Source organism: Aulonocara stuartgranti (assembly GCF_965226115.1).
Source record: "Aulonocara stuartgranti genome assembly, chromosome: 14".
Classification (NCBI taxonomy): Eukaryota; Metazoa; Chordata; class Actinopteri; order Cichliformes; family Cichlidae; genus Aulonocara; species Aulonocara stuartgranti.
This window is the reverse complement of record NC_138950.1, coordinates 19,064,067-19,087,821: the sequence shown is the minus strand read 5'-3', so window position 1 is coordinate 19,087,821 and position 23,755 is coordinate 19,064,067. Positions and strand designations below refer to the sequence as shown.

The window sequence follows — 23,755 nt, the reverse complement described above, 5'->3', positions numbered from 1 at the left end:
TGTCCCATTAAGGTTGTGGTGAGTCATATTTATCAATGCAAAGTACATAATTTTATCTTTCTTAATAAACAAATTCCCGTCTGGCTTGTACTCTAACCTTTTTCTCACACAACTACCTTGCTTAAATACACAACTACTGCGCTACTGTGTGATTGCTGTGCTGACCATTGCAGTCACACATCACTGCATTTCTGGCACCCTACATTATACTGTAAATACGACAATAAATAAGGCACATTGTATATTACACACAGCATGACACACACCTATCTCCACTTTGCATTGGTAAAGACTGAAAACTGGTCCAAAACGACCGAATTTATGCTAAAATGAGAAAAACCAAAAAGTTACACATGGACTTAATGTAACTTAATGTAAGTTGCTGATGCTTTGTGTTTAAAATAAAAAGTGCTTTTCTTCCCTTTTCATTGCTATTTTAGAATTGCAGAAAGACCACATCTTTCCTCTCTCATCATTCATAAATAATTGATATGACACCATCATGTGGACAGCTTAGGTAACTTCACTCTCAGTCGACTAATTCATCTCGAGTTTCGCTAGGCTTGACTAGAACACAGTTGATGTTTCAGTTTAGTTGTAAATTTGCTGTTTAGTGAATGCAAACAACATGTCAAGTTTATTTTATTTCACTTTACACAGGGATTACAAAGGTGAACGATGAAACCCCGACCCAAAATGGCTCTTGTGACGCCGCCTCCTGTGTTGAATGAGTTTACAGTACATGAGAAAGGATAAAAACACATTAGGAAGGTACATTCAGATAACTAAGGCACACACTAGTTAGGTTTGTACTTTCTTGTATGTATTGGTGATGCACACAGAGACTTCTCTCAGTGCCAGTCAGGTGAACAGACATAGGAAACAAACAGATGGCATGTTTTTAACCTATTGCGACAAAAACATATTCTCACAATTAAGACAAGAATGCACATAAAAATCTGGGCTCAGTCATTATAGTCCCTTAATATAAAAACTTCCTGTCTTCATCCCAGTAGCACATTTTTTATTAAGGCAAACATTGTATAACATGTTTATTTCAAAATGGTTTATTTAAAAAAAAAGACCTTTTGAAAGACTTGCACAATGTACAGATAGCTCAGAATGAATTTAATCAAAGCTTGGACAATTTCTGACAAGATCTCTGTGAGACTGAAACATTCAACAAACAGCTTATTAAATTAAATTAGCTGGGAGCTATCAGTGCAGAGCACAGATCTTGTCTAAATGATTACTCACGCGCGACCACCCTCACACATCTGGTACAATAAAGTTGACAAGGGTTACCATTTCAGAAAACATGAGAATGTATTTATAGTTTACAATTTACACTAAAAAGAACACATTTAGAATTTAATAGACTCAATAAAACTGTAACATAGAGCTTTAAAGGAGGGATGCAAAATAAATAGAAATTTGATTAAACACATCAAACACACGTCAATCTTTCTGATATTACTTAATTTCCCTGAGTACCAATCCTAGTCTGTTGACATCACTAAAAGTGTTTCACAAGGACTACAACATTACATGTAAACTTTTTCTTTTCTAGTAGGGAACTTCCTTTTGGAGCCACACTGCCACACATGACTAGGTCACAGTTAACGGCAACTTTTCTTCCCACAGGTTTTCTTTGTGTGTTTATACAACATGCTTTGGTTTTCAGTGATATAAACTGCGTCAGTGCTGTTTGCACCTTTTATGCATGTTCAGCTCCAAAATCCACAAACCTTACAAAAAGAAGCCTTAGCATTTTTTTAATTTAAAAATCCCTTTTTCTAAAATCACACTTCAACATGGAGAAAGTTGCTTTCCATGTACTTTCCATCAAGTGTCCAAAGCGAAGAGCAGAGAAATGACATAAATGGATTCCCTTCTGATGCCGATCACTCCTTCTTCCCTTCATGACCATTAGCTGCTAAAAGCTCTTGGCGGTCTCTCTGGTGTTTGTGCCAGCTTTTGCTCTTCCGGATGGCAAATCGAACAATGTCTACCATAAAGACCCAGGAAAGGGCGTACATGGCCACTCCGCCACACTTGATAAAGAATCTTGGCCTGGGGGAGATCAGCTCACAGTACAGCATTGTGCCTCCCACGAAGATTCGCATCACCACAAACAGCAGCACAAACAGGACGTCCACAACGTCCCCCAGCAGAGTCCCGTAACGTCCAGTCTGCTTGAGGAACCAGCGCGCCTGCAAGAGAGGGTTGGTGATTTCACTGCCAAAGAGCACCGCGCACGACTCGATGCCAGACTCCCCCAACCAAAGGGTCAACAGGATTCCCAGGATGCTCATGGTGTGGTGGGCCAGCATAACTGGTCCCTCTGTACGGAAGTACACACACCAGGCCATGTCAAAAATAAAATAGCCCAGACTCAGGACCATGGCACTTATCTGCAGAGGGGTGTTCTTTGTACCTGGCATCCACAGACAAAAAAAGACCGGCTTTAGTTAGCTTCTTATAGAAACAGATAAAACAAGTTATTACTGTGAAATGAGCACATAGTTGTTTATATTGGCGTGTAACAAAAACAGCTCTTGAGAACTTTTTGTCTTTGTGTCTAAAGATTTTTCAGCACCTTACAAAAAGTTTCCACTGGTAGTTAGAGCTCAACTGTGCTAACTAGTTTAGATGCCTCATGTCTGCATCAATTTTCAAAGAAAAAGCAGCAGATGTTACAGTGAAAACTAATAGATGAACCTAAACAGTAATGTCACATTAATGCATAAGAGGATATAATATTAAGTCTGTGAGCTGCTTAAAATCTATGCTGTGTCTCTGCATCCTTGCTGTCTTTTTAGGTTTTAATGTGCACACAAAATCTTGACAAGCTGCATCCCCTACCTGGATAAGTAAAAGGCCAAGGTCCATCTACATAGCCTATGTACGCTGTGATGCAGACTGCCAGGATCCCGTGCACCAGCGTGACGAGTCGACAGTTCCATTCGTAGCTCCTGGATCCGTTAACGTTACACAGGACAAAGTAGAAAGACACCCAGCAGGATAGGCACAGGAGAGCACAAACGACAAGCACAGCCATCTTCCCCTCTGAAGGTAAGTCAAACAAAGAAAAGCAGCAAATTACAGCTAAACAAACTTCTCAGCAGTCATCAAGCCAACTCTGACTCACATTACATGGCGAGAGAAAAATGCAAGGAGGAACTTCTTGCTCTGTAATATCACTTACAGAAGAAAAAGAAAGAATCACCGTCCAGAGATTTGAACTGTGCACTCTTTGTGAGGGAGCAACAATTAGCCTTTGCTTGAACTATAATAGTACTATAGTAGGCCGGCTGAGGGTCTGGTGGGGTGAGGGGGACGTCTCTTCTTCTGCTGTGACGTTTGTACTAGGAGGTGAGACCATGCAGACAGATGAGCCCACCCTCAGTGAACTGGAACAAGATGTACACTTGATTCTTAAAGATTGAAGCTAGTTTCAAAACTGGCAGAGAGGTTACTGGGTGCTGGGTCTCAGACAGTTCCCGAGAGGGACAAAGGCTCTTTCTCCCTTATTATTTGACATCTGCACTAATAAGCAAACAAAAAATGTCCCGTTGCTATCTTCGTTGTTATGCTTGTGATGTCCACATGCCAGCCAAATAAACTAAAAGATATTCAGTTACTACAACACACATATAAGAGCAATAAATTACTATATTTAAGAGGCGGGACACTGAACCGTTTCAGATTTTCTGCTTGAAAATGAATATGTTAATAAATTAATTCATCTGTTTATGGACTCCGCTGCAAATCATTTTACAGATTCACTTGTACTATGGATAAAAAGGGTGCACCTAAGGATGATTGATATGAAGACTAGGCTTGAATTTATAGTCTTAGAAAACCTGCATGTTCATCTGAAAACGCACAATAAAGTAGGGAGAAAAAAATCACGAGCAAACAAAGGAAACATCTGAGATCTGAATATGCAATGACAAAATTATGTAATGACATAAAATAAAACTAGTAAGTCTTGAACGATTCCACATTTCTCTATATTTATCTTCCAAGAAGCCAGACTTTCTGGTTTTGAGTGATCGTTCTCCATGCTTTATAAAGGGTTTTGAAAGTTTTTCAGTCCAGTCCTTTGACCTGACCATTTTCTTGGGAATGTTTTTTTTTTAATTCAAGGATAAAAAGGGACCTAACTCCAGGAATAAACAAGTATTATGCCTACATAATAGAAAATCCATTTTAAATTGTGCCTTGTGCACTCTGTTAGTAGCAGACAGTCACAAAACTGTTCTCTTTTTTGAATCTATAAAAAAAATGCCACAGATAATACACTTTAACGTGCATAAAATAGTATTTTTGCACCAATACAGTTATTCCAAAAACAACTAGAGGATGGAAAGATGGCATATCTTAGTACAGCATGCAGTGTGTCATTAAAAGATCTGAGGAACCTGGACAAGAGGAGAACAAAAGCAGAAGTGGCAGGCCGAAAAAAAAAAACTATCTGTAATACATGAACAATATTTGAAAGTTGTGTCCTTAAGAAATAAGAAAAAAATCCAGCAAGGATGTGACACAAGTCCTAAGAGATGCGTCTGGCCCAGACAATTCATCAGTTGATCCATCTACTTTTCACTGGAGACTCATCAGAAATGGTCTCAGTGGAAGGGTGGCTGTCAAGAAGCCATTCTTAATCAACAGATAACAATGTAAAAATTGTAAATTGTAAAAATTGATGGAATTATAAACACAGAGAAGTACACTCAGATTTTAATCCTCCATGCAGCCCAATGTGGAAAGCATCTGATTTGCAGCTGCTTTGTTTTTCAGCATGACAATGATCCCAAACACTGCCAATGCAGTAAAGACATACCTGGATAGAAAAAACACATATTGGAACACTATCATTCATGGATTGGCCTCCCCAGAGCCCGGACCTCAACATTACTGAAGCAGTGTGAGATCATCTTGACAGAGAACAGAACAAAAGTCATCCAACATCCAAAAAAGACTACTTAAACTTTTAAAAAAATGAAAAGAAAGCTTACCTAAGAGAGTTCAGGCAAAGCTAAGGAATAACGATTGTTGCCAAATATTGACTTTCAGGCGCTTTAGAATTGTACAAAGTCTGTTTTTGCCTTATTACACTGCATTCCCATGAATGTTTGCACATGTTTCAATATATGCTCATTTTACTAGCAAAATATAAAGAAATGAGTGGTGACTCAAGACTTCTGTAGAGTACACACAAGAAAACACCAGGTAACTGAACAACTACCTTTATGTTTATTATTTGTTTTTCTTCATTACAGCATGCCCTGCTGCAGGCTTTCCTAGGATAAGGGTGAGACACCTGAGCTATGTTTACTCTTATAATGGATGCAGATTTGAGCTGTTTTAAGGTAAAAACTAATAGCGTAATAATTGTGTTCCCACGCAAACCAATGAAAGGACGGGAACTGGCAACCCGAGCCCACGAACAAATGAAGAAATTTCTTCATTTGCTCGTGGGCCAGTTTATTGATGGTGACAGCAAAAGCAGCTGTTGCTAACAATGTGAAAGGGCAGCAGCAGAGCAGGGCCATAGCTCATCCCTTAGCCGAGGGGATGCTATCATAACAGGCTAACTCTGCACTGGTACTATTAGATGGATCAGGGAGCAAGCTAACCGCTAGCAAGCTAACAAAGCCTTGTTTTATGGGGTTACAACACGTTTATAAATGCGGTGAAATATAATTACCTTGACGGTTCACATGTGGCTGTCTCTCTGTTTACATCCTGGCTGTTTTGCGTCCTCTGAAGCAAATATATGCTCGTAGAAGACCGAGGCAGGTTTGTTTGGATACACACTTTGCTGTCCTTTAACTGAACGGCACCGGGTAGCAGCAACAGCAGCCTCCTTCAGCATCCTTTGTATCCCATTACAAGTAGCTGCATTTGCATGCTCTGCTCCTATTAACTTGCTAGCACTACAAAGTGTATTGCATCCTGCTTATATTATCTCGTGCAATACCATAATTAGAGATTAAAGTAGATTTATGCAATATTTTGTAGGAAAAGCATGCTTTCATCCTTGATGTAGCGATGGCAGGCTCTTTTTCTTTCGGAACAGGGGCGACACCGTGTGGGAAATGGTGGAAATTACAACCTTGATCGAAAGACTGGCATAACACACCCGAGTGCAAAACAGGACAATTTATTGGAGCACCCAGAAGCAGATGACTATGCAAAGAATCTAAACTGTATATCTCTTAATTCCCATACACCGATTCCTTTGCCCCCCCCCAAACACACACACACACACACACACACACACACACACACACACACACACACACACACACACACACACACACACACACACACACCCCATATAAGGCTTAATAAAATTACTCCAATATACCACAAATAACTTCCAAGCTGTCCATGCAGTGCAAAGAAGGACTTTATTAAAACAATTTATGTAAAACAGCTCTTAAAAATTGTACTTAACCAAATTGCTTCATTTTTTTCCCGTTACGGCAGCTTTTTTAATTACAACATATTAAAAACTCTTTCATAGAAAAAAAATATGTTTAACAATGTAATCTACAATTACATAGCAAAAACATCAGTAAAATGTTAAGGCACTTGATCACCAGAGAAGGCCACAAATAGGTGTGTTTCACTCATTTGGTTCTTCAGTTAGCAGGACATACCAGCACACTAAAAACTCTTTTTTCCTCTTTTTTCTCCCTTTTTTTTTTTTTGCGTTATGGCAGTAAAAAGGCTGAAGTTATTGAGGAAAAGCAGTCTTTTCTTTAACCTAGTACTATAAAGAACAGACAGACAAGTTAAATTTGGTCCCACAAATTTAAGAAGTGCTCCTTGAATTACACGTAAATTATCGGGGGCAAATATGAGATGTATAAATTATAGCAGGCAAAGCCGGAAACCAAGAACCAGAATTCTGGCAGCGCGCATAAAAGTCTAAAAATGCTGGTTAACCAGAAGATGGCAGTGTGGATCATTAAAGCGCCTGTTGCTTGAATGGATCCTCACATTGGGGAGGAAAAACAAAACAAAAAAAAACACCACCATACCGAAGAGCTTGTGTCCAGAAACTGAAACTTTAAACGGCTCCTTTCACAGCATTTCTTTGACTTTGGTTTGATACTTTTTAAACAGACTGAGAGGGGTGCGAGTTGTGGGCAGGAGGTGTCCCCATGGGTAATGACAGGGCAACTCGGGATAAATCTTCACTATTAAATAGGATAATATGCCTGTTTTTCTACACCGTCTATACAAGAATGAAAACAGGCAGTATATAAGCAAAACAGGATATGGATGAGAAACAACAGCCAAGAGGTTAACCTGAAATATGTTTGAATACTTTGTGTTACTGAGGCTCTGTGGTTTAAGATGAACTTCAGAAACTAACTTAATGCCTACAGGGAAGCAAACAGATGAGGTTATTATATTAAAAAGATTTTTTTTTAATGATAGTCCTCCATAATTTCACTTTGCAACCAAAATAAATAAAGATAGCATTGGAGAGGTTTTGTTTTTTCTTTGTAAGCATGCTTACATGGTAAAAAAACAGCATTTAGCTGGTAATAAACTGTTTTCACAGAACTTTATAAGACAGATAATTCCAACATTCAAATTTTCCTTCACCAGGATGGAAGAATTTGTTTGTCTACCTCCTTTTGACTGAGAGTGGAACAGTGTTGTTCCTCTGCCGGTGTATGACTGTCCATCTTTTGTGCATACCATAGCTTGTTTGAGAGGTTTTGTTTAATTTGCCCCACTCACTTTCCCCAAAAAGGCACAAAAGTGACAGCTTCTTGGCAAAAAAAAAAAAAAAAAAAATTATATATCTCTTGTTAAGACTGACAGCAAGAGGTCATTTTTCCCCAGAAACATTAGTGAAAAATTAGTGACTTTGCTGCATCTCCCTTAAAAGCTTTTGGTCTCATCTGGAACCTGAATTTATTTCTACTTCAACGTGAATGTCTGGATGTCGGCCCTCCCCACCTGACACAGCTTCACTTCACATGATATAAACCAAGGTCCAGTGTTGCTGTGGTTAGCATGGGTGGAGAAGCATTGGCTGGGCTGGCAAAAAAGAAAAAGAAGTCTTCTCGTTTCTTAAACATCCACAACAAAACTCTAGGTCTCCTCGTCCCAGAGGCAGAGCTGTTTTTGGGGAACATAGTACGTGAAATGGTATCCTTTGCTGCAGCTCTTGATGCCACACTTGTAGGTGGAGCCCTTGCCTGTTGCGTCCCGGCTGCGGCAGTACTTCAGCAGACACGGGTACCACTCCAGCCGCAGGGTGTACGTGCAGAGACATGGCTGCCACAAGTCTTTAGTAGCATGACAGGCCTGAAAGCTGGGTAGCTCTGTTGCTTGGGGCAGAACCTCAAATATGGAGCCGTCCACTCCTGTAAAACAAACAGATATTGAAGCATGTGGCAGTTAAAAACAAAAAGCAAGCAGTCGCGCGTCTGCGCCGATCGCTCCCTTTTCTGATTCCGCTCAATTAAATGCGGCTGTGATCTAGAGAGCGCAAACAAAGTGGCATAAAACAGGCGAGATGCTGCAGTGAAAGGGCAGCTTTGTTATGCTAAGGAGACGCTACGATAGGTCCCTGTGCAGATAACGGCGCAGAGCGCTCGGTGAACCGTGACCATCAACATTGTTTTCTTAATAACAAAGCTGTCAGCTGACAATAGTGCTGTCGTATGAATTCTCCTCAGCTCGAATAATTTGGATTTCGCTGCTATAAAGAATCTGCATCTTGCTGCAAACTGCTTTTTTGAAAACAAATGGTTAAATAATGGGCTGAACCTCTCCGATAAACAAAATTAATCTGCATGCACACACATGCCGTTTCACCCTATTTCATAGTGTGCAAGAAGGCAGTTTGGAGAGCAAAGAGCGAAAGAGGAGAGGAACCTAGATAACATGCACAGTCACACAGTCTTATCATTGAAACCCCACAAGATAATACTTGAAGTCATATCACTAGAATTAAGTGGAAAGAGGTGTCTTGAAGAGAGAAACAGGGAAGATAGTGTTGAGGAGATTAGGAGAATCAGTTCAGAGACGTATGCAGAATTAGAGAGACAATCAGGAGAGGAGAAAGAAAAGGGGGGTGGGGGGGGGGAGGGTACAAAAACACCAGCAGAGTTTATGTGAGGTTCAATAATAAACAAAAATCAGATGGCCGCTGACCTTTTTCCAGCCAGTATTTCACATCTGCCTCACTGGTGTAGATGGCCTCGCGAGCCTCGCTACACATGTTGTGGATGTGGGCGCTGAGGTGCCAGGCCCGACTTAGATTGACCGCTGCGCTCATAGTCAGCTGCTCCAGGCCTCTCCGCTCCTCTGCCAAACGAATGGCCTGGGGATTTTTCTGGGAAAGACGTAATATCCTCAGATTCTCCACAGTATATAATCAGCTGAAAAATCTCCATAGCACAATCTCCACCGTGTCATACCTGCCTGAGACGGGCCATGGACTCGCTGGGGATGATCTCATTGCGGTTGAGGCGGGACACGAAGCACAGGGCTTGGTACTGGTTCTGCCCTCGTTCCAGCTCGCCCAGGATCAGCGCTCGGAATATTTTCACATCCTGAAAAAGCCAAAGGGATGAGAAATGAGAAAGCTGAACAGATGACTCCCGGAAAGTATCGGGAATAGTAGTCGAGGCAAGGTTATGATAAGTTGTTGTTTATATGAGGAGAATCATCCAAATTAGAACACATACTGTTTCCATTACGGTACTTAAAGCAGTTCAATGATGTCCAAACAGCTGTCTACTCAAAGAAACAAAGGGTTTATATTCACCTCACCCATAAAGGCTCACATGACAGCTTGTTGATACTTTTTGTCTGCAGACCTGTGCAATGAGGCTCCTATAATACTGTAGTATTCTGCTGTGTCAAATTAAACCTTTCCAGCCTGTTTCTTGTCAGACCTACTAGAATTTCTCACATGCCAGAAATGTCAGACTCAATTTAGCATGCTGTTTAAAGTAGAACTGTACTACTAGCAAAATGTCAATAGTGAGAATTTTCACTCACACACACACTCACACACACGTTGGCAAATGTGCGAGCGATCTGGCACCAAACCAAAAGGCCATAAAGAGTTTGGTGAGGGGCAAGGCAAAGCATGATGGGAAGCTTCGAGAGTTTGGAGAGCAGAGCAGTAGACCTGTCCTCCTATTCATTAGAACCCCACTCCAAACCCCCTCCTCCTTGGCTTCAGCTCCAACACAGACACACACAGTCCTAAATACCCCTCCTCCGCTTTTCACACACCCGTCTGAAGCAAACAGGCAGCTGAGGAGTAACAGTTTGAAGGCTTTCACTCCCTGAGCAGGAGGAACTCTGGAATAGATAAACAGCTCCGAGATAACCCCACTGAGTTCTTCCACTTCCTGTATGGAGAAGAGTACACCCTGGCAAGAAGGCAATGCATTCTGCCTCACAAGTGTTTACGCTCTGCAGTCCTTTACAAACTGCTTGGATCTTCACTCCAACAGCCACTTTTGTCTGTGAAAAGAGACACTGGCAAGGGTACAATAGCAGCACGGGTATTACACAAGGCAATCCTGTTTGACCCCTGGAAAGAAAATTACTAAGCAAATATTGATTATATAGCTTTATGAGCTGTTCACATGGTACTCAGAGGAACACAGAAATGAGCCAGTGGAAATTATATGCCTCAGCTTTTTCCTGCAGACACAAAACAATAAGATAATGTCAAAGAGCGGAGGAAGAGATATCACAGCGAAAAGAGTGAGTACAATGCCTACAGCGAGAAGGACAAGAGGGCCATTTGCCCCAGAGTGCAGGAGTAAGCAGAGGCCATGACTTCAAGACCTCCCATGCTGCAGACACATAGTGCTACGCTGGGACACCGGGTGGGGAGAAGAGAGGGAGGGAGGGACAGAAAGAAGAGGAAGGTATTCGTGTCAGCCACATGGATTTGCCCCAGGGCTCTCTGGGTAATTACAGAGCAGCATGGCAGTTCCACTAGCTCTGCTTCTCTGGAAGCGACTCAACAGCAAAGCGAAGACACTGATCCCCTCCTGTTGTGTCATTATGTCTCGTGATTAATGATTGTCTAATTTCTACTCTGCGTCTAGGCCAAAAGGGCAAAGGTAGTTTAACAGTGCTTACTGTGGCAACGATTTTTATTGATGCAATTTTGTATCAAAATGACATCATCTGCACACCATGGAAAGTCTTACGGGCACAGTTTGACAGTCATGGTGTTGAAAAATTGGGAGCACAGATTGGGAGCTGTGGCAAGTCGACAGGGTGAAATATTACAGGGGGTACTAAGGGTAACATCCATTCCCATTGTTATGTCTCATTATGGCAAAGTAAACAAACAATAATGATGAAATACCAAAAGGTATGTGTTTTACTGCCTAGTTTTATTGTTTTGGCTAAGTTTTTGGACTTACATTACCTAATTAGGAAGCAAACAGGCAGCGATCAGGTTCCAGAAAATAATTTCCCCAGAAGCAGCTTCTGGCTACACGTAGCTAGAATTAGCATCGGATCAGTTTTGACCTAAGACATGTCAAGATGTGCAGAGCAAATGAGAAGGTCAGGATGGCAGGAAAATCCCCTTAATTATAGAAAAAAAACAAAAAAAACAAAACATACAAACCCCCCCCAAAAAACAACCCTCCTCCTGGAGATTAAATGCTTCACTTCTGAAGAGCTCCTGAAATGATTTGAAGCCATGCCAAGGACAGAGCAAAGCTGCACAACAAACATAAAGCACGCTCATGATGTATTACTGGGGTAGCGCAGACTATTCTAGGATGTGGCAGCATTATGCTTCAGGTAAACTCCAAAAAAAATGGCTGCACCAGATGTGAGAGCAGAGTTTGTGTGCACCACACCCACCATTCAAACTACAGAAAATTACTCTAGTTCTGGCATTTTGCCAGTAGACTACCTGGCTGGTGGTACTTAAGAGTTTACAGTAGTCTATAGATTTCCATTTATCCGTGTTACACAATTTGAGTTAAAATATAGAAATTAAAACCCTGAAGATCAGAAGTTGAATATAAAACCATACCTGCAAATATTAACCAAAGAGATACTTTCACCTGCATACCTGCTTTAGAACTTTTTCATTGCACAAAGAACCGCTCCAGATGGTCTGTGGATTCAAACCGGACACTTTCTTGCTATGACCTGGACGATGCTAACCATTGCCCCTCATAAATATATATTTGTCTTAGCATTTTAGTGTTTAGAGGATATAACTTGTCCATAAGTGTATAACGGCTGGCCCTCCCTCAACCTAGTTCTACTGGAGGTTTCTTCCTGTTAGAAGAGTTTTTCCTCCCCACTGTCACCAAAGTGCTTGCTAATTGGGAGCCATCTGATTGTTGGGGTTTTCTGCTTTATTCTACATATTTGTAGCAACTTTACCTTACAATTTAAAGCGCCTCGAGGTGACTGTTGTTGTGATTTGCTGCTATATGAAAAACTGAACTGCACTGAATTGAACTTTTACAGTTTCTGGATGGTGATATTTCTTTTATCTTTATCTTCTGACAGGCCAAGATGTTTTGTAGTCTTCATATTCAGCTGGCAGCATTGGTATATTTTGTGCGCAGTCATGTAGTGAGAGTAGTTAAAATTTAATTACGACCTTTGAATGACAACACCAAACCAGTGCTGAGGACATGTCAGCTCAGGTCACGCTCGAGTAAAATTTCACTGACATTCTGACAGCAAACAGAGTAAAATAGTTATATCATCTTTGCTGCCCGCCAGAAAAAACCACCACCGTTTGGGATGTGTGCAGATGCACTCCAAAGCGTGATAAAGAAAACACAATAAAGGAGTGAAACATGAAGTGATTAAAGTAAGGTTTACACCTGTTGTTATGATGACAGGCAATATCACTAGGAGAGAGTGCGCACTCGTCTTACTGATCAAACAACAGCTATCTCTTTTTACAATCTCCCAAGCGGGAAGGTGTTTTTAAAGTCGCCGAATTATGCAAACAGAGGACTGACAGAAGATCAAACAAATATGAGACGGGGAGGAAAGGCGCTTCTGTGGTCACAGTATGGGGTAATCCCTTCCTGTTGTAACAAAACCTGCTTCATTCGTGTGATGGATTATAGAGAAAGATTTCGTCAGTTCCTGATAAAATACACCACACTGCCAAAAAGTAGACACAATAATTGCCTGGGATGCATATGGCAAGAAAAACAGTAATGCTGGAATCGAGTAGACTTGCTAGAGCTTGAAAGCACCCGTTAATTTCAAAATACTCCCTAAAGAGGAGGTGCCCACATTTGGAAAATGAGTCACCCCCCTTAAAGAGTGTTTACACCTAGAAAAAAAAAATTAGAGTAATAACTTGCTGACCAACATTACAGAAAATAACCACCTTCGGACATTACGAATTAAAAAGGCAACCTTATTCCCATCTTTAAAAAGACTGGCGATACCATAATCAAAGGGCAGCGTATCCTTGAGTTTTTTTTACTCTAGCAGAGCAGCGTAAATGTCAGGGTGGCTATAAATAATCCACACAAGTGCAAATTCCTTAACATTGCTCGCTTACACATAGGACTTAGTCCATTTGCAGACAAACTACCACTGGCCAACAGCCAAACAAGTCTGTATTCATGCAACATGACTGGTGGGTCAAACGAAGACCTGTTAATCAGGAGAGAGGGTAGGGGCTCGTTTCATTGGTGGTTACTTTTGGTGGGTCAGATTATTTAAGAGGTGCACAAAAGCCCATTCAGACACTCAAAGGGTGCCATTTACAGTGAACATTCTCAGACACTGTAACCCAGCAAGACAAACTCCGTCTCCTTGCAGAGTATATACCTGGTTTACAGGCTGTTAAAATAGGAGCCCAGCAATGAAAAGCAGTCCAAACGCTCATGGGAACATTGCACCTGCACTTGCAAGAGATATATGTATCTCAGTTTGAGTGCCATTCTGGCTGAACCGATTCACACTCGATGCAAGGATGGATATTCACGCACAAGTGCACCCACACACACGCACACAAACAGTACAGCAGTATGTGTTCCCTGTGCAGGGGGTTCTTCCTGTTTTCAAATCCCCCCTAAGACCCTGTCTGTTGATAAGGCTGATGGCTGGCTGTGGAGGACTGCTGGTAAGCCACGCTATGATGAGTCATTTGGGATCAGTGTGGGTCTGTGTGGATATTTGCCTGACATAGGACCAAAAAGTTTATGTAATACTTTAAAAAAAATGAACAAATAAGATTAAAGTCAAGCTTGTATACTATCAAAAGTAAAAAAAAAAAAAAAAGGGCAATGTAATCTTTACATAAAATTCAGCACCGTGCAGCCTTCCAGTTTATTCGCTTGTCTCGAGTGATGAAACCTTGTGTTTACTTTTAAAATCCCGAACCTACGTAAATGGCTCCGACTGCCTTTTGAAAACACGTATGGATTTTAAATGTTTGGTGACGGGACAGGGTATTTGCTTTAGTGTGTGAGGGAAGCCATTCAAAGCAGCAGCAAAAAAAAAAAAAAAGCACAGGTTTTTGGCAGGGATTAAAGATCATTTTTGGGAGACAGAGGGAAAGACGCACACATACAAAAGGAACGGGAGAAAAGCCACTGAGCTAAGACATGCTTTGAGCTGAAGTTAATTACAGACGCCCCAAAGGCAGGAATGTGGAGCCACATTTAGGTCTGGTCACACCTGGCTGTCCAAAGAGCTAACCAATTAGTAAACACTGGCAATGAATGGACAATCAAAACACTGGAAGCCATGAAAAGAAAGGTTTTCCTGTTGGCTATTCTCCTGACAAGAATGCAAAAGGAGCTTACCTTTCCCAGTGCATGAGGGGTTAATGTTTAGGTGTTACACATGAGCACAAAAACACAACCGAAATTCTTTTTAAAAAGACTAACTCTGCACAGCCCACAACATCATTTTATTCATTCATGCAGAATCTGGATACAATTAAGTAGACACACAAACAGTTTATGGGGGACTCTGCATCCAGGAAATGAGAAAGAGGCAAGCAGTGAGTGCTAACAGGGAAGGAAATGAGGCAGATAGATGAGGCATAAACAATAGAGATGGCCACAGTCCCATTCAGCCTCCAACTGTTGTTGCACATCTTTCATATCCGGTTTCAGGAACCACAAAAATAATGGTATTATTCAAACTATACATATTGATAATAGGTTTTATGTAACAACATATCCTTTATGAGCCTTTTTCTTAAAAAACAGAATCTGTTTTATGACAGGAAAGGTGACACGACAGATTGTTGACAAGGAAAAGGGTGTTGTAATGCCTTCCCAGGTGTGGACCCCTATGACTTAACTGCCTGAACTATCACTGACCTAAAATTAAAATAAATAAGTCCGAAGTTTGCGAAGTGGCGCTACCCAAACGGACACAGCCATGAATTTGACAAAAAGAATATTTCAGGAGACAGAAAGATCTGGCACGCTTCAATTCTTTGTCAGTGTCATTGCCAATCTTCTTCATCTTAAACCATCTGTAGTTAGACAAAAATTACAACTATGTACACTGCAAGCCACAACTGCCGTCTTCATGTCCGTCAAAGGCTGCTACCACAGCACCGTGCGGTCCCTGTCCTGATCAGTAAGAATTTTTTTTAAAAAGCTAGATGATAGTCATCTCTCTGCTCTGGTCTCTCCCTGGAAGCAGAGACTGTGAAAATGGGAAGCTCTTTATCAGCAGTATTAAATGTGAACATCTGGCCTTCTGGCGAGAGGAGGAGGGGAAAAGGATAAAGACACCAACAGGCGCAAAGGGGCCACCAGAGGCCAAAGGGGGATCATGAGGAGACCCGAATGGCAACAACAAGACCACAGAAGAAGCTTGTTTTGGTGTTTTGTTTTTGATTTTTAGGGGGGGGAAAAAAAGCAGGGAAAATTATGGCCATGGGTAAACAAACAAACAAAAAGTTCACTTTTAAATACTTCAAAGTTAGCTGAACTCTTCCTCCAGCACAGAGTAACCTTACAAGATCTTAATGTACTAAAACGAAAAGTAAGCGTTCAAGAATGCCACCTCAAAGATTTAAGACAAGAAAGCAGAACTAGGCAGTAACTTCTCTGAACAGAGTCATTTTCCCACGCAAAAAACATACAAAAGGAAAGCAGAGTAGGAGGCGAGGTCTTCAAAGTTCATCCCTTGAGTAAACAATTTGCCACATGGATTTCTGTGACTCACAGATTGCTCACAGTCACCGTTTGGAGTGTGAAAACCTGTGTGCCTTATAACGTACTGAACGTACCTGAAGCAACAACAACACTTCCTGGAACAGGTGACACTCACCCATAAAAAGGACTTTACAAGTTTGTACAAGTGACAAAGAGGGATGGTGTTTCAAGGTTGAGTAAGAGGCAAGGTGTGGCAGCCAAAAGTAAAGAAAAAAAAAAGGTTGCTACGGTACTGTACTAATGTGAAGTACCTGTAACATGGGAAAAAAACACAACAGCCAGTTGTGACTCTTGGCAAACCTCTGCGTTTTACACTAACAAGAAAAAGAACAAAGTGGACTGTCATCGGCCTCCCACGCAGGAAAAAAAAGAAAAGAAAAAGAGTTTGTCTGACAGATAATGCAGTTAAACAATTCTAATGGCGCATACAGCATACGAAGGCTCGAAGAGAACTCTGAATGAGCACCTGCCTAACTGGGTCACACTCTGCAACCCAATGGGAGGGCACACAGAAAAGCTAACCAACCTAACTCCCCACCCTCAACTTTCCTTCTGTGTCTGACACAGCACATGAGGGTGTGTGGAAAAAAAAAAAACTCCAATCCATTCTTACGGCAAGCTTATTTCTGGGCGTGTGCATAAAGCCTCTGTGCTTTGAAGACCATCACAATGAGCTGAGCTGACGGTAACGCAGGCCTCCGCAGTGAAAGCCGATCCAGTTTGCAAGGTTCAGGGAGAAAAAAAAGAAAACGGACACCGACGTGCTCATCAGTGCCATCATTCACAAGATCCTGACCCAGTTAACGGGATGGTGTAAGGTGCAGATGATCATCCCCATCGAAAAACTCTGAACCTCAAATATAGTTGGTGATTTTTTTGGATCAGCAGTTTCTTTGTTCTCCCACACCCCTATTTTCAAAATTGTTCCAATAACTGAGGTTTTGGTAAGAACAGCAAACTCCTAAAGCTTTGTCACCCAAAGTAGTAAAAACGCTAGCGTGAGCGGAAGCCTTTCAAATTTCCTTCTAACTGATGGTATCAGCTGTTTATTCCTACTATCTCAAACTATGCAGTTCTAGTTTTAAAGTGCAGAAAGAAAAAAAAGATCCTCTGAGCTTTAACGACCATATTAGGTGGCTAAAGGGGTGACAGGAGACTGTCTGCATTTTGTTTCAGATGCTTTTAAATCACTTTTGACTTTTCTTGCTGGTTAGGATTAGGCATTAAAAAAAACAAACCCATAGTTAAGAGAACAAGAGGGATTGCGGTTGGGTTTAAACATGCCACCTGACATTGCACTTAAAGGGCAAAGGAATCCTTTACAAGCATTCACATGCAGTCACTTAAGAGTGACAAACTTGCTACATTATTTAAAGCACACCTTAGATGTATCAAAGGACACCTAGTTATTTGACATCATGGAAATGACAGCAATGCACTTGCTACTGGCCGCCTAACATTAAATTGTAACTGCAGTGCGCCCCACGGTGTACTTCTAATAAGAGTCCCAAGCCCTGATAAGCGTGGAGGTTTGCGTCAAGAAGGAATCGAATCAAACATCTAGGAATAAAAGAAGACCTAAAAAGTCTATAAATCGAAATAGGCCCCGAAATTTAAAACCCTGAAATCGTATCCAGATAATAAAAAGGCTTTACAGTTGCAGGCCAAGGTGCCTGTAACTATAGATGTACGATGACGTGCACCACTGCATCCCAGATCCCCGTGAAGTCATTCACATTCCTGCATTGATGGACAGAAAAGACAAGACACACAAACACCAAATCTGGAAAGACCCAAAACAAGCCCTGAAAGATGAGGGTCATTTCCCTCGCATTGACCTTAAGACAACGGTTTATGTTAAGCTCAGGGTACTAGCCTGTGTTGAACCATAAATTGCAGAATTTAATGGAGTGGAAAGGGGGGGGATACCAAATTGGCAGCTACCTTCTCTATTCAGAGCGACATCTGTGCTGAGATTTGTCTCACAGTGGGGAAAAAAAAAAAAAAAAAATCTGCAGATCGACGTGAAACATTTCATCAGGATATTTCTGAGCTGCAGACAGATTGCTGCAATTTTACATAATTTAGAGTCGATTCAGCTGTAAATACTTCATGGAGACCCCAGACGGGAATGAAAAGCTCCATTACTGCACGCTGAAAAAAGAAAAAAGAAAAGAAAAGAAAAAAAAAAGAGTGTAACCTTCAAATGCAATTACAGAATAAGTGGCAGATAATCAACTCCATCCAACCCCATAACGCCTGTGCTTCATAAAAAAAGCAAACCGCACTATCATAAATCTGTTGCTTTGAAGTTAACAGACAGCGGTGTCCACATGTTGAGATTCAGTCAACATGACACAGAGGTGTCATGAGCAAGCTAAAACCACCTTTTCATCTTTTCCATATGCTTACAGACCATCAGAGAACCTTCCTGAAATCGCTGCACGGCTCATACACTGTGATTCATTGCTTGGATAAGGTTGACTAAACTTCCCTCTCACATTCAGCAGACCACTTCACCAGTGTCTAATGGCTATAACATCTACCATCACATTTTGCCACGTATTCACAAAGCAGCAAATAGTAATGAGGCTGCTGTCCCGTGACTACATTTCAGTTCTTTTTTTAAATCTCAGTGAACGAGACTTGCTCTTCAAAATGTGACATTATCTATCGAGCCATCCATATTTTTTGTGTCTCATCATTAGAACTCAGTGTTTAACATCCCTCTTAAAACACTCCGCTTCCCACAGGCGCTCGTCTGAACTATATATTCATGGCAGCTGGAAGTGACAGCTCATCCAACTTTCCATAAATCTTGGGAGATACTGCACAAGACTTGAATGAAAACCACATGCAGAAGAAACAAGGCGGGGGCAGGAGACAGGGGGGGTGAGACAGAAAGAGGGGAGAGGTAGGGGGGAGCAGCAAGAGGCTGACCTACAACTGTACAGATAAATCAGGCAGCGGAAAAGTAAAGCGATCTAAGAGGTTCAAATAAACCAAACCATATGTGCAGATGTGATGTGCGCTGGAGTGTGTGCATGCGTGACGGGGTACAGCAACCCTGCACGGTCAGGAAAAGGGCTCCCTGCTCTCAGATCACTGTACGTCTCTTTCTGTGGGTGTCACCAGCGATTGAGGGGTGACGGCCTCTTCTCTTTCAACTCTAAATTAGCTGTTTTGGTTAGTGAACCAGACGTGCAGATCAAAAAGGTCAGACATGCCCACTTAATCCTGGTAAATCTCCCCCTTCACATCTCGCCAGCCTGTCAGCTTATGTGACAGCAACCATCACAGACACATGCCTTTGCTCTGTGCACCCCCCCCCCCCCCCCCCACCACACACGCCCCTCTTATGCAAAGCAGTTGTTTTTTTATTTTGCAAGACTGACAATTTCACGAGTCTCCGGATAGCCATTGACAAAAGCAAAACAGTGTCATCTTTCCAAAATGTTACAACTGGTTGGCGTTGGACACTTGAGCTGTTTGTCTATATTTTAGAAGAATGCTAAATATGGCCACTTATGATCAGCTCTGAACGGGACCCTTGAGCTGCAGGGGTTTCGAAGGCCATTAGGGTCTTGGGGGCGTCACATCTAAGGAGCAGCAGCTGTCTTGACCTCGGTGAAACTCAGCTGTGATGGAAAGGGATGAATGAAACTTTATACTTCAGCTTAAATATGGGCTACAGTAACTGCTCAGATTTTTCCCCTTTATTTAAAAAAAAAAAAGGCTTTAGGTGTGATTTTGTTTAAGATTCAGATCTGTGACCCTGAATTAAAATTTAACAAAGTAGCTTGAACCAAGAAGCCATTGTTGCGGATTTCAACACCTAAGGGATACACAGATTTGGGGAGAATTGGGGGTTCTGATTATGTGAACGGTGCAGATCCTTGATCAGATTTTTGGGGGGTTGTAGGGGTGGATGGGTGTATTATACCAAAGTAAGGGGGTGGAGGGGCACAGCAGTAGTGCCTTTTAGTTAGATTTGGACTGACTTTAAGGATTAGTGACAAGACACAATTTCTTATTTTTAAGTGGGGACTTCCTATAGTGACTTCCAGGACCACCGAGGGAGTGTTATGAGTCTGCAGGTATAAAATGGGAAGCATGAAATTAAGTTCTTTGTTAATTAGTTCTGATTCTGGAGGGGAAATTGCAGTTATTCAATAACCTAAAATTCAAATGAGCCAGGGGGAAGTATCCGCCTCATGTTCAGCGGTAAGCAGGACAACCTCTTACCCGTTTGAAGTCCACCACAAAAGTGATGAGCGTCCCATCTCCCTGCTTGAACTCGAGTGATATCGAGTCTTTCTCGCTGTCCGCCTCCAAAACCTCCTCGGTCACCAGTCCGTCAGAGAGCCGGACTCGGACCCGCAGCTCCGCAGCGAGTCCCACAGCCACGAGCAGCACAAGGGCGCAGAAACGAGTCAGTATCCGACCTGGAGCCGCGGAGATGCAACTCGCAAACATCCCCGAAGACGCAAAACCGTACCCGAGAGAGCAAAAAATCGAGGCGAAATCCAGAGGTCTCCGCTCATATCCCAGCTGTGTTCTTCTCTTGTGCCGTGTTGTCTCGTCAAGTCTTTTCCCTCATGATCAAAGTTTGGTGGGTCACTCTTTCATGCGGTCCCCCCGCCGTGCGTCAGTACTTTCCACAATTACGGGCACATTCATAGGAATCAGGCGACAAACACACGTCCTCACTGCAATCTCTCCCTTTCACTTCTGGGACCAGTTCCCTTCCATTGAAAGTGTGTCGCTCCGGTGTTGTTGATAAGATCATGCGCACTTCAGCTCCCTCCCGCACCACAGTCAAGAGTCCGATGATTGCACGCTGCTTCTCACTCTGCTTTGTGTTGATGTTCACGTCTTCTCTCTCTCTCTCTCTTTTCTTACCTCCTTCTGACTCTCACTCAGTCCCGTCACTTCCTATCCGTCGGTATCCCGCTGCTCGCCTGGCCTCCAAACTTTCTGCGGCGTGTGAGTGAAATAGCGCACTGATGGTAGTAAACTCTTAAAGCCATACCACCCTCAGAAAAGTCTGCCCATCCCCCTAAAGGCCTCATGTGATCCTCCTGCACTCCACAGCAAATGGGCTAATAATACCCCCCTCCTCCACCCCAGCAATTAGAAAAAAAAAGGTGTTTGTAGGGGGATTTGTAAATCACAGCTCCGTGCGTGTTGCTCACGGCATGTAGGGATGATTAAAATGCATGAGCAAACTATACCGTGCAGCTGGCGGTGGTCGTAAAGCAAACAATAACCAAGCAGGTAAAAATGTTGGAAACATAGAAGATATTATCTTAAGTTTAAAAGCCCTGTGATGTGAGTTAATAGGATGCGCGCGGATGTGCTATCTTGTGGAGGTAATATTGGATTAAATGCGCCAAAACAGGGATGTCAAACATAAGGCCAGGGGGCCAAAATCGGTCAGCCAAAGATTTCAAACTGGTCCACTGAGCAGCTTTGGAGACTGTGAAGGAGCATGTAAATTTTTGGTTTTAAACTGTATTTTCACAAGTTTTTGCAGCCTCTCCTACTGATAAAGACTTCCCCTTAATGGCCTCTCCATGGCCATTCATACAGCACCAAAGTAAAAAAGCGGTAGTTTGTGTTTTTCCTTCTCTACATTTTTTAAAATCTTCTATAGAAATTTGATTTTTTACAGTCGGTTCACGTAAAAGAAAAAAAAAATCAATCAATCAGTCAATAAAGGAAATAAAGGACACTGTGGAGGTAAACAGCAGAGGTGTGGACTCGAGTCACATGACTTGGACTCGAGTCAGACTCGAGTCATTAATTTTATGACTTTAGACCTGACCTTAAAAAATGTTCTAAGACTTGTGACTTGACTTGGACTTTTACACCAATGACTTGGGACTTGAATTGGACTTGAACCGGTTTACTTGAAAAGACTTGATATTTTACCCCAAATATAAAATTTAACATGCATATTATATAGAGATTGAAAATGTGACGTCATTCACGGGTAGAACCGCAAAGGATTCTGGGAACTCGTGGCAAGCGGTACTAGCGCACACAGACTTTCAATTAAAATCAGTTATACAGCGATAAAAAAGAAACACAAAAATGTCAAGAAGCTGTTGTATTATTAACTGCAATAGCCGGTCGCATGACAGCCACGGGAAGCCGACGGGTAAAGAGATCGGTTGTTATCGGATTACGTCGTTGAAGAGAAATTGTTCGAGCCATGTTTCCGAAGTAACAAAGAGGCGACGGATGGCCTGGATTGCAGCCATTCAAAGATCAAATATAACGTCCCAGAACCCTCCAGCTCACAGGTTAGTCTGCTCCAAGCATTTCCACAAAGGTCAGTCTGCTGTTGTAGTTAATGCGTCATTTTTCTTAACATAATTGGTGATATAGGTTACAAGCAAGTCTGGCGCTGAACAGAAATTGTCGCGCTATGCTCCTGTGTTTATTGTGCATAAATAGTGAATTGTCCTGACACAATATTGTGTTTCGCTTCTGTTATTATGGTACATTGACAAAAACATATACTTTTATTCACAGGATAAAACAGTTGTTTTGTATCACTAATTGTCCAGTACGATTACAGCATACAATATTATTGTCACTGCTACATTTCTGTGATGCTACCAAAAATTATTTCCACTGCTAATTAATTACCGTTGAGCTCAAAGGTTATATTAATAAACGGTTAAGGAATGTGTATTTATGACGACAATTTGTGAGACTGGTAAACTTATGATACGTACGATGGTCTTTACTTTCTACACGGTGCATTTCAAGGTCCTGCACCCATCCGTCGGTAAACTGTACCTGGGCTTGTTGCAGTGACCGGAAGTTACTAAACTTCATGAGTGTATGCACTCACTCCAAGAAGCGTATAATTATAAATATGCATATAAATATGCTAGGATGAGATAGCTGACTTCATCTAACTAGCAAATGTTTTCCAGGCTACGTTGGTGATGCAGTTTTTTTTTAAATTATATTTAAAAAAAAATATCATTTATTTATGTATGATATTTTTGTCATGCGATTTTAAAGCCAGTCCTACAACCGCATCCAAGAATAACATGCAGCTTATCTCAGAACTGTCGGTGAAAATTATTCTTGGAGCTAGGTTTAATTGAGCTGCATTTTAAAGAGGTGCAATTTCACAATTTGTGTATATTTTCTAAGTTCACTATTTTGTCATGTGTTGAGAAAAACACAGATTTAAAAATTACATGGTCTAATATTTACATTTAGCATATAACTGCAACATGCTTTTTTTCGTTTTTTTTTTTTAAAGACTCGAAAGGACTTGAAATTCAAAATTTCAGACTTGTGACTTTACTTGGACTTTTACACCAGTGACTTGAGACTTGACTCTGACTTGCCTGACATTACTTGAGACTTGACTTGAGACTTGAGGATAAAGACTTGAGACTTACTTGAGACTTGCAAAACAATGACTTGGTCCCACCTCTGGTAAACAGACGACACAGAGCTATTAGTTCTCACTCCTGCTTTATTCTTCTTCTCACATCAACTGAACACATCGCGCCACAAAACAC

General features: G+C 41.6%; 2 protein-coding genes across 4 annotated transcripts; both read right to left on the bottom strand.

Moving 5' to 3' along the window:
- Window positions 1-625: 625 nt before the first annotated feature.
- On the bottom strand, window positions 626-6,230 carry tlcd5a (TLC domain containing 5a). Of its 3 annotated transcripts, none has more exons than XM_082502818.1 (4): window positions 5,717-6,230; window positions 3,209-3,368; window positions 2,866-3,069; window positions 626-2,437 (listed from the first exon to the last, which is right to left on the bottom strand). In XM_082502818.1, the coding sequence occupies exons 3-4, from the start codon at window positions 3,059-3,061 to the stop codon at window positions 1,905-1,907; spliced, it is 729 nt and encodes a 242-aa protein (XP_082358944.1). In that variant the 5' UTR covers window positions 3,062-3,069; window positions 3,209-3,368; window positions 5,717-6,230; the 3' UTR covers window positions 626-1,904. The 3 variants fall into 3 exon arrangements, with proteins under 3 accessions (XP_082358944.1, XP_082358945.1, XP_082358943.1); XM_082502819.1 differs by lacking the exon at window positions 5,717-6,230 and adding an exon at window positions 4,850-5,462; XM_082502817.1 differs by lacking the exon at window positions 3,209-3,368 and having other exon boundaries at window positions 5,717-6,229.
- A 173-nt stretch (window positions 6,231-6,403) lies between these two features.
- Window positions 6,404-21,226, bottom strand: oafa (OAF homolog a). Its single transcript, XM_082502811.1, has 4 exons — window positions 20,448-21,226; window positions 9,462-9,596; window positions 9,196-9,376; window positions 6,404-8,402 (listed from the first exon to the last, which is right to left on the bottom strand). Exons 1-4 carry the CDS (start codon window positions 20,676-20,678, stop codon window positions 8,128-8,130), a joined length of 822 nt encoding a protein of 273 aa, XP_082358937.1. The 5' UTR covers window positions 20,679-21,226; the 3' UTR covers window positions 6,404-8,127.
- Between the last annotated feature and the right edge of the window lie 2,529 nt (window positions 21,227-23,755).

Excerpts from the sequence above, each read along its gene's own strand:
- tlcd5a (XM_082502818.1), bottom strand. The coding sequence starts at position 3,061 with ATGGCTGTGCTTGTCGTTTGTGCTCTCCTGTGCCTATCCTGCTGGGTG. Across the intron at positions 2,438-2,865 it reads TTGGCCTTTTACTTATCCAG|GTACAAAGAACACCCCTCTG; the intron begins GTAGGGGATGCA and ends TGTGGATGCCAG.
- oafa (XM_082502811.1), bottom strand. The coding sequence starts at position 20,678 with ATGTTTGCGAGTTGCATCTCCGCGGCTCCAGGTCGGATACTGACTCGT. Across the intron at positions 9,597-20,447 it reads TTGTGGTGGACTTCAAACGG|GATGTGAAAATATTCCGAGC; the intron begins GTAAGAGGTTGT and ends TGGCTTTTTCAG. Across the intron at positions 9,377-9,461 it reads CCATGGCCCGTCTCAGGCAG|AAAAATCCCCAGGCCATTCG; the intron begins GTATGACACGGT and ends CGTCTTTCCCAG.